This window comes from Gavialis gangeticus, unplaced genomic scaffold (genome assembly GCF_001723915.1).
Source record: "Gavialis gangeticus isolate Ggan-Ray unplaced genomic scaffold, GavGan_comp1, whole genome shotgun sequence".
NCBI classification, from domain to species: Eukaryota; Metazoa; Chordata; order Crocodylia; family Gavialidae; genus Gavialis; species Gavialis gangeticus.
In genome coordinates, this window is record NW_017729031.1 from 101793081 (window position 1) to 101802829 (window position 9749).

The following is a 9749-nucleotide window of genomic DNA, read 5'->3' on the forward strand; positions in this document are numbered from 1 at the left end:
CTTGAAACAGATTCAGTTTTTAGTTAGAAAATGCACACAAAAATACTTCATAAATAAAGTTTCTGTATGAACTACAAAGTGACAGCTGAGAAGCAGATGAACCATCCCCTTGTTTCAGTGTACAGAATAAACATAATCATCATCCACAAAATTTTCTTTAACTCATGGCACACATTCATATTCCACAATCCAGAATATTTTTTCACTTGGGGAGGGGAGCAATACTGTAATCCTGGCACAAAAACATTTCTATTTAATCAATCAAAGTAGCATGTACAAAGGTTACAGGACTAGGAAAATCTCTCTCTCCCCCTAATAAAACTACATCAAAAACTATAACAACATTATAGATGTGCAAATGACTAAAAGCCTTTGATTAGATATATAGGCCTATACCAGGAGTAAGCAAAGTTTTTTGGCTGGAGTGCTGGAAAAAACACAATGTCTACCTTGGAAGGTGCTGGAGTGCTGACATGCCGGAGCCTGGAGCAGCTGTTTGCAGCCTCCCGGCTGCAGCCAACCCACAGAGCCGAGTCTGCTTGCAGCAGTGCTTACAGCCTCCCAGCCGCCTGTTGGAAGCAGCCTAGGCTCCGTGGCTGGCAGCAGCTGCTTAGAGCCCAGGCTGGCAGTGGTGTGCCGAGCAAAATGGCCTTGTGTGCCATGCTCTGCACACATGCCGGGGGTTGCTGACCCCTGGCCTATACTGCAGCAAAAGTAATGGTTCTTTTTGTCTGTAGAAAAAAAGCATAGGGATCAATCTATTTGTCATCACCCAAACCACTTATCTTAGTTAGGTGATGAGTACAGCATTGAGTATACAAGGAAGAATAATTAACACTGTTTGTCCAAACTGCAGAACAGCAGTTACTAGAGGTTAATAGCTATAGCAACTTCTTCATCCCTGATATTCACCTTCTGCAGATAAAGATGAAATGGTGAAACTCATTATGGGCAGATTCCTCATCCCATCCCCAAGTCTTCCCCACCCCTGCAGGCTGCCATATCAGGCTCACTAGCAGTCATATTTGCTCCAGTTCATAGCTGCTTTGAATTCAGCTTCAAGAGCATAGCACTACCAACTTGGATCTTCAACAATGTTTTCTGGGGTACCACTGGCCATAGTTTCATAGATTTAGGGTCGGAAGGGACCTAGTAGATCTTCTAGCCCGACCCCCCGCCAGGGCGGGAGAACAACAAAACCCCAAAACAAAAACGGGACTCAAATGAGTCCAGCCAGGTAGGCATCCAGCCTCTTCTTAAAGACCCCCAGGGTAGGGGCCAGCACCACTTCCCTTGGAAGTTGGTTCCAGCTCCTAGCCGCCCTAACTGTGAAGTAGTTTTTGCGGATGTCCAATCTATACCTCCTCTCCATCAACTTGTGCCCATTACTCCTTGTTATGCCAGCGGGCGCTAGGGGAAACAGCGTCTCCCCCAAACCCTTCTGGTCCCCCCTAGTGAGTTTATAGACGGTCACCAGGTCCCCCCTCAGCCTTCTCTTGTGGAGGCTGAATAGGTTCAGGTCCCGCAGTCTCTCACTGTAGGGTCTGCCCTGTTGTCCCCGGATCATGCGGGTGGCCCTCCTCTGGACCCTCTCCATGTTGTCCACATCCCTCTTGAAATGGGGCGCACAGAACTGGACACAATACTCCAGCTGTGGCCTGACCAGCGTCGCGTAGAGGGGGAGGATCACCTCCTTGGCTCTACTCGAGATGCACCTGTGGATGCACGACAAGGTCCGGTTAGCCCTGCCAACCATGACCTCGCATTGTCGGCCCATGTTCATCTTGGAGTCAATAATGACTCCAAGATCTCTTTCTGCCTCCGTGCTCTCAAGTAGGGAGTTCCCCATTGTGTAAGTGTGCTGCTGGTTCCTACTGCCCAAGTGCAGCACCCTGCACTTGTCCGTATTGATGCCCAAGTGCAGCACCCTGCACTTGTCTGTATTGAACAAACAATGGAGACCTCTGTGTAATGAATCTGATGCATAATATAAAAACTCTCACTAAGCAATCAATAGGGAAACATTTAAGATACTAGTTGGCTATTTTCTCCAGTATAGAAACCGCTTAAAGGAGAAGGTTTCTAAACTAGCCTTGGCATATAAATGGATCTGACCTAATAAAATGTATGACTACAGTAAACCACAGTAAATATTTGGTGGTGTTTTAGGTGGATAACAACTGCAAAGATATCAATATTTCATCATAAATATCAAGATGTCTGTACTATATTCTGTTGCACAATGCTGAAATACCAATTGATATATTAAAATATCAGAAATTGGCTAGTGTGGGCAACAGTTGGCTATGTAGTGCAGGCAGACAGAAGAAAGTAAATAGAAAGAAACAGGCAGGCAACAGATACATAAAAGTACTAAATTAAATTATTGCCTAACTGTACATACGAGAGCAGGTGTACAGCATCCGCATGCTGTTTGATGTAGTACTGTCGATATCGCGAGAAGTCATGGAGCATCTGCATAGGGTCAGGGGAAATGTTAATACGATCCCGGTCTGTCCAGGTTTCCACCGCAACCAAAACCACTCTGGTGTTCAGCTGTTCCTTGTATATCTGAGGGCAGAGACAGGACAGGCACAGGAGTAGAACACTGGGTCAAACATGCACAGTTAGCCAATAAGAGTCAGCGGAAGGACAAGAGGGATAAAGCAGGAGGGAAACATGGGGAAACAGTTAGCTGGTGTACCTCTGATTTCCTAAAATGTCAATATTGTGATAGTCTTGTTTCACTAAACTTAATAATGTAGAGGGCAAAATCATTTGGTCGTTCTGATTTTGATCTCATTTCTCCCCTCTGCTGAACCTCATGTTTGACAATTTTAGCATCACACAGGAATATCTACCTTACCCCTTAGCAATTTTCTAGCAATGCACAAAGTACTCAACTGACAAGAAAAGGGTCACACGGATCCTCAATTAATCCTAGTTATTTGCTCCAATTTTCAAATACAGTGTGATTCTCATTTACATTAAAGCCATTTTATATTTCTCAGGCACAGTAACAGAGAATGAAAGTGACAGAAAATAGTATTTGCATCTACTTGGGTGACATTTTACCCTCCCAGAGTAGTGTAAATGGATGTAAATGTAAATGAGAACTGGGCCCTAAAATTTTATTAAACACAACTTTAAAATATCAGCATTCTCTTCACAAACATGTGCTTGTGTGATATAATAAACCTTCTCTTTAAGAGGTTCAGGATATAAAGTCCTACTTTTCCTACAGTATATTGAAGACCTGCACATTTTAAAAAGTGCTCATATTCCTCATCCATATTTGTTTGTCTGCTATTTAAAAGCATAGTATTGGTGACACATGAAGAGGATTCACCAGCTAGAAATGATCACATGTAAAAAAAATACATTTTAAAACAATTTTGCATCAAACTGTATCTGAAATGCACAACTTACTGTGAAAATAACCCACCTACAACATTAAAAAAAGGGGGGCATATATTGAACCAGCAATGACCATTACACTAATCCTTTTGTTACAATATCAGCTATCTTAAAAGCGGTAATGGAGCAACACACTTCGGACAGAAGATAATAAGCATAGGAGCAGGAGAGATCACCCAGACAAGCTTAATTTTGTCAAAGAAGGATGTTCACATCAAAGAAGTGTTACGATACTATGTTCTTTCTAGAGGAGCGAAGGTGAGAATGTTTGAAATCTGAGGTACATGAAAAAAATGACTTGTGGATAGAGGTGTACCCATATATTCGTGCCATATTAGATTGGCACCAATAAAAGGAAAATTAACATTATCGGCTATCAGCTTTTTTTGGCTGGTGTAGTTGATAATGTCTGATAAATATAATATGCCTTCTGGCCAGGCGGGGTCCCCAGATGCCATGTGCATGTGCACAGCTGCATGCATGCATGTGGCCAGGAATGCAGCCAGGCAGTGTGGAGAATAGTGCCCTGCAAGTAAATCTATGGAGGGGAAGGAGTGTGGGGGAGGAGAGGGGCATGGGGGTGCAGATCAAGGCCCCCACAGTGAGGGAGGGAGTAGGGCAGAGGGGGTCTGTCCAGACAGGGTGGTGAATGGGACCCGGGGCCGGGGCAGGGAGCAGGATGGAGTCATGGGCAGCTCACCCAAGGAAGGCAGATGGGGCATGTGCCCCCTGAGATTTGTGCATGGGCCAGATGCAGGTTGCCCACTGTAGGATGAGGGCTTTCCACTCTGCTGCCTTTGCCCTGAGGGCTCTGCATTGGCCGCACACCCCCTGTCCACCCAGCAGCTGTGGGGGTGGCCAGTTGTGCCTCCTTCTGCTGGGCAGGCAGGGGACACGTGGCTGATGTGAGGCCCCCAGGGCAAAGGCAGCAGAGTGGAGAGTCCCAAGCCCATAGCAAACAGCCTATATCCGCCCTCACCCTGCTTGGCTCCACTCCAGTTAAAAGTTTCACTGTGCTTAAAAATGGTGGTGACAGTGCTTGAACTAAGGCTCATTTGACAAGCTTTAGTTCAAGTGCCCCCACCGCCATTTTTAAGTGCTGGGATGCTGATCCCCTGGATGAGCTGCTTGCAGCTCACGTCCCTGCCCTGGGTCCCATTCACTGACCTGGCTGGGCAGCACTCCCAGCCCCAACTGCATCCCCAGCTCCTTCCCCACTTCCTCACCATGGGAGAATCTGTCCCCCCACACCCCTTTCCCTCCACAGACTTACCTGCAGGGCACTGCTCTCCATGCTGCCTGGCTGCATTCATGTAAATCACTTACTGGATTGATATCGGCTGATATGGCTGTTTAATAATCAGCTATCAGTGTTGGCCAAAAAAATCTTTATCGGTGCATCCCTACTTGTGTATTGAAACTTATATTAAACTATAACTCTGACAAGGCTAGATAAAGAAAATCTTTACTGATATCTACTGGAGGCAAATTATGTTATTTTCTGAAGTAGGTAGCTATTGTAAATGGATGAAAGAGTAGCTGTAAGAACTGGAGAGTCTCTGTGTGCCAACAGCACTCTTCCCATAACACTTCAGCAAGAAGCACAGCTGTACCTCATAAACTCATCAAGGGAATGCAGAGAGAAAATATTCTGCTCCCCTTCACATTCCCTTTAAAACTCATAGAGAACAGGCCATAGTCCAGGGCTGGGCAAAATACAGCCCGTGGGCTGGATTCAGCCTGTGGAGGGACTTTGTTCAGCCCCCAGCAGGTCCTGCATGGCCCAGCTGCCATCCAGCCTGTGGTGTGTCCTGCCACCCCAGGCACACAGCAGGGCTGGAGTGGTTCCAAGCATGGCCCCCTGCAAGTAAATGTGAACCCACACCTGCTCCAGACCCACCTCAACTGGAGTGGACCAGCTTCAGCCCCACCAGGTCCCACACACAGAGCCCTGATCCTGGCTCGTCCCGTGCCTGCTCCAGACCTTCCCACCCACAATGAGCAGTGGTGGCAGTGGTGGTAGCTGCAGCCGCAGCTGGGCAGAAGCTGCTGCTGGGCATGGGGGAAAAGCAGCCACCTCCCCCTCACCACTGCCAGGCCCTTCTTGCTGCAGCCACCATGCCCAGGCTGCCCTGCAGCTCTTCTCTGCTGTAGTCACCACTGCCACCTCTGGGCCACCCAGCAGGGCCGCTGTGGCAGTGGAGAGGAGCCACAGGGCAGCCCAGGCACAGGCTGCTGCAGCAAGAAGGACCTGGCAGCGGCAAGAGGGAGGCAGCCACTTTTCTCATATGGCCAGCAGCAACTTCTGCCCAGCCACGTCCACTGCTCATCGTGGTTGGGCCAGTGTGGAGCAGGCATGGGGCAGGCCAGGGCCAGAGCTGTGCACGTGGGTCCCAGCTAGTCCACAGCTGGTCCGCCCCAGCCAGGGCTAGTCCAGAGTGGGTTCAGGGTGGGTTGGGGCCCAGGCTGGGGCTGTGCGTTGAACTGTTGCTGGGCACTGGTGGTGGTGAGGAGCCACATGGCGCACAGGCTCCCAGAAGTTAAGGGATGGCACTGACCAGCCCACAACAACTCTCCAAAACTGCCTATGTGGCCCAAATAATTGCCCGCCCCTGCCATATTCTCTCCATGAGGACAGACGACTGCGAACAGACTGAACTTTTATACACATACGCTGCATGACCCAGCATTTGTACATGTAAAGTCTTTAAAACCCAATTTGTAAATTATCTTCCACTGATCAGTGCTAATTTGTAAGAATGGGAATATATGCCTAGGACCATGGTCAGCCAGAATGAGGACGATAGCATTACTTTCTACAGAACTTGTTCAAAATATTTTTTAACATACACTTACTACCTTACTACCTTTCCAGACAGAAAATTCATTACCCTGAAATGAACTACAAGCAAAATAGGGGGAAAAACAGAGGGAATAATAACAAAGAAAGAAAAGAAAGATCAAATGAGTTGCATTAAGCTCAGAGAAATACCAAGAAAAAATTAGCAGAAGTAGAGATTAAAAAAATTAACCTAATAAAAACTTATCTACTGTATATTATAATTTTTCAGTCCAAACAAATATAAGAGTCGCACTGTGCTTACTAAATTAGAGCCCATGTTTGGATCTTGGGTGTTTTACAGGGGCCAAAAGTATTGTAGCTAAACCCAAAAATTCCTCTGAAAGTGATGGACAACGTATGTAGTGCAGGGCCAGCACCATCATTTAACATGGTACAATATGAGCTTTCCTTATGCCATCCTCATTCTCCTACAAGTGAGTGGAAGGATCATATCCCTAATTATCCCTGCCTGGGAAGGTTACCACTGCCCCTAGGCTCCCCTACCCTTTCACATCAGAGAGCAGAGGGCCAGAACAAGGTATTCTGCCCCAGTTAATTCCAGCAGTGTAGCTGAGTAGATAAGAATGGTTACACAAGTGTGTTTACATACCCACTGTATACTTTGGAAAGGGTCTTTGTGCTGCCCTGTGCAAGTGGATCCCAGAATACCTTGAAAGTGTGTTGTCACTCAAAAAATGTCCGAGTCTACCAATACACTGCATAGGTAACTTCCATAAAGATGCAGAGTATGCCATAACATGGATCTAAGAATTCCTTCCAAATTTCTACTGGTTAAACTTCATGTTAGAATATTTACGTATTTGCATTTTTCTCTTGTTTTTTAATGTCGTGTCTACTAGTGTATATTTGTGTATTTGTGGCTCTGAGTCTTCCCAGTTTGACTATATATAACAAAATAGTGCAGAAATACTCAATATTTTCAATGAGTTCTCCTATAGAGTTTTTTTCTCAAATTATGGGCTGCTTTACATTAACTAAATTTATGAGATACTTTATTTGTTTTATGTACTATATTTGTGTTCACTGAAACTGTGAATGACACAATGCATGACACTAAGTACTATAATAAACAAAGAAAAAGACTAAATATTATTTTCTCTATGCTTTGGGATTTATTCTGCATTGAGCTGCACAACAAAATGTCACTGACTTCACTGCAGTTGCAATGAAAGCAGAGCTTGACACAATCTTACTGTTGCATTCATGACTATTTACCAACCTCACAACAGTAAGTTAACTGGTAAGGAAAAAAAACAGGAGAAAATATAAAATGCACAAAATCATCCCAATTATGTGAGTAACACAAAAACGTGTTTTCATGAAATGTCTTTACTGTAAATAAATCATAACTGAATGAAAATGTATGCATGCTGCAGTTCTCACAAATTTCTGTCTTAGCCCAAAGGAAAAGATGTGATGCAAAAAATAAAAGCCTAACAAGCATTTTACTCCTGCTTTGATCAAGACTTGAAGTGGTCTTGAATAATTTGTATTACTGCTAATAATCCTTATGCTAAATACTTTTTATTTTTCTAGGCAAGTCTAGAATTACTTGAGAATAGAAGGTCATAAAAGCAGTAGAATGTTCTTGCTGCTAATAAAAAGAAAATTCTAAACAATTATTTGAACACCTGGAGAGAGAAACTATTTTATTTAGACCCTTATCAGGAAGGGATGACCTCATAAATACTGAAAAAACTTTATTTCTCCCCTCCCCCTCAACCCTTGTAATGGAAGTTCTCTTTATAAGTCAATTCTGGTTTTTTTAGCTCATTCTCAGGATAGTCTGTTGTTAGTAATTTTAACAAATATAAAACTGACCTTTATGTCTGTAATTCACATGTATGGTCTTGGTATTACATGAAATGTACTAACATGGAAAACATTGCAACAGGCAAGTAACCCATAGGGATTACATAATTCTTTATCATTTAAGAATCTGACAGAAAAAAGATGGGTACATTTCTACTAACTTTTAATAAGTTGTATTAAATGAGTTATATAATCTATTAAATAACATATGACTCTTAAACTAATCATGCTGCAGTCACAAGAGACACCTAAATGAGTAAAATGTGACTCAATGTCTAAATATAGACCTTAAAGAGAAAAACCTGAAACCATTTAGACACACAAGAATATTTTCCTTTAAGAAGCTATCATATCACATAGAAGGATACAGCACAAATGGTATCCTAGACCATAAGCATGTATGATAATTGCATAAATATCAGAGAGGTAAAGTCAACAAGTTTAGCTCAAACCTCTTTTTCTGTTTCTAAAACATGTTTGCTGCAAAACCAATTCATTACTCATTACATGCATGAGTATCATATGTAGTGGGAATTCTGTTAAGCATTTTTCACGGCTCGCATTTAGAAAAATGTTGAATCACATTAATACACGTTTTTAAACAAAAAATGTTTATTCACTTTTTTCTGTTACAGTCCTGAATATTTGTATCTTCCATGCGCTGTGCTTATCACATTGCCCACTTGTGGCAGCTAATATCAACGCAGGTTTTTTTTATTGATCAAAGCTTGATTAAATTTAAGTATTAAGCAGTGACTCATGTGGAAAGCTCCTTCACAGTTCTGAGTTCCCCCAGAGAGTGAATTTGTGGCAGCTGCAAACTTTGAGACAACGCCAAGAACAAATTTGCGGTTTCTTAGATTGGAATACTTTTTCAATAGCAGTCCAAGCAATCTTTCTGAAGAGAAATTGTAAAATTATTTTTCAATCATTTAACAGCTGCTTGTTGTATATATTTTCACTCTAATGGCGGCCACCGTCAATGTTCAATATAATGTTCTAAAACAATCAATTCAAATGATATATTGTCAAAAACCACAATGATACTTACGGCATCTACAAGGTTAACCACAGACTTTGCAAAGTTGTTTGTGTACGCATGGGAAGAACGATGTTTTTTGAACTAAAAGAAAATATTAAAAAGATATTAGTCACTATTTGAACAATTACTAGCAATTTATTATTTGTTTCAGCAAGACTGGAGAATGAATAACCTTATCGCGTGCTCAGAGAGAAATGAAAACAACAGCTTTTACAAATCACAGCAGGCCTCTTCATTTCTATGCATTTATGGAATTTTATGAAAGCCTGTGCTTGCTCAGTAATATTTCACATATACAAAGGACACATTTTAGTAAAAGATTTATTTAACTACAAAAGTTGTAGTATCTAGAAAAAAATTCTCAACCCATGAGTGGGTCGCAAGAATATATGAAAAGGTCATGAACAAACTTTAAAAATGGATCAACAAACTTTAAAAATGGATTCTCCCTTAAAGGAGAAAAACATGGGAAACCATGGGTTTTCCCTTGCAGACAGGCAGAGTTCCAGCCTGCAAGGGGCTGCTTGGGGCCCCCCCGCCCCACACACCCACCTCTTGCCCTACACACTTGGGACCTGGGAACTGGGGCAGTGGGTTGGGAGTGGGGGGCACTGG

General features: G+C 43.1%; 1 protein-coding gene across 5 annotated transcripts in view; it reads right to left on the minus strand.

Moving 5' to 3' along the window:
- The window catches only part of ADAM23 (ADAM metallopeptidase domain 23), a 247954-nt gene that overhangs the window by 81644 nt on the left and 156561 nt on the right, over positions 1 to 9749 (minus strand). For all 5 annotated transcript variants that reach the window (XR_002098686.1, XM_019523466.1, XM_019523463.1 and 2 more), the window contains exons 10-11: positions 9144 to 9215; positions 2405 to 2571 (exon numbers count right to left, since the gene is read on the minus strand). Coding sequence is in view for 4 of the 5 variants with exons in the window: in XM_019523466.1 (XP_019379011.1) it covers positions 2405 to 2571; positions 9144 to 9215 (239 nt within the window). In the remaining variant the exon portion in view is untranslated. The remainder of the gene's footprint in view (positions 1 to 2404; positions 2572 to 9143; positions 9216 to 9749) is intronic.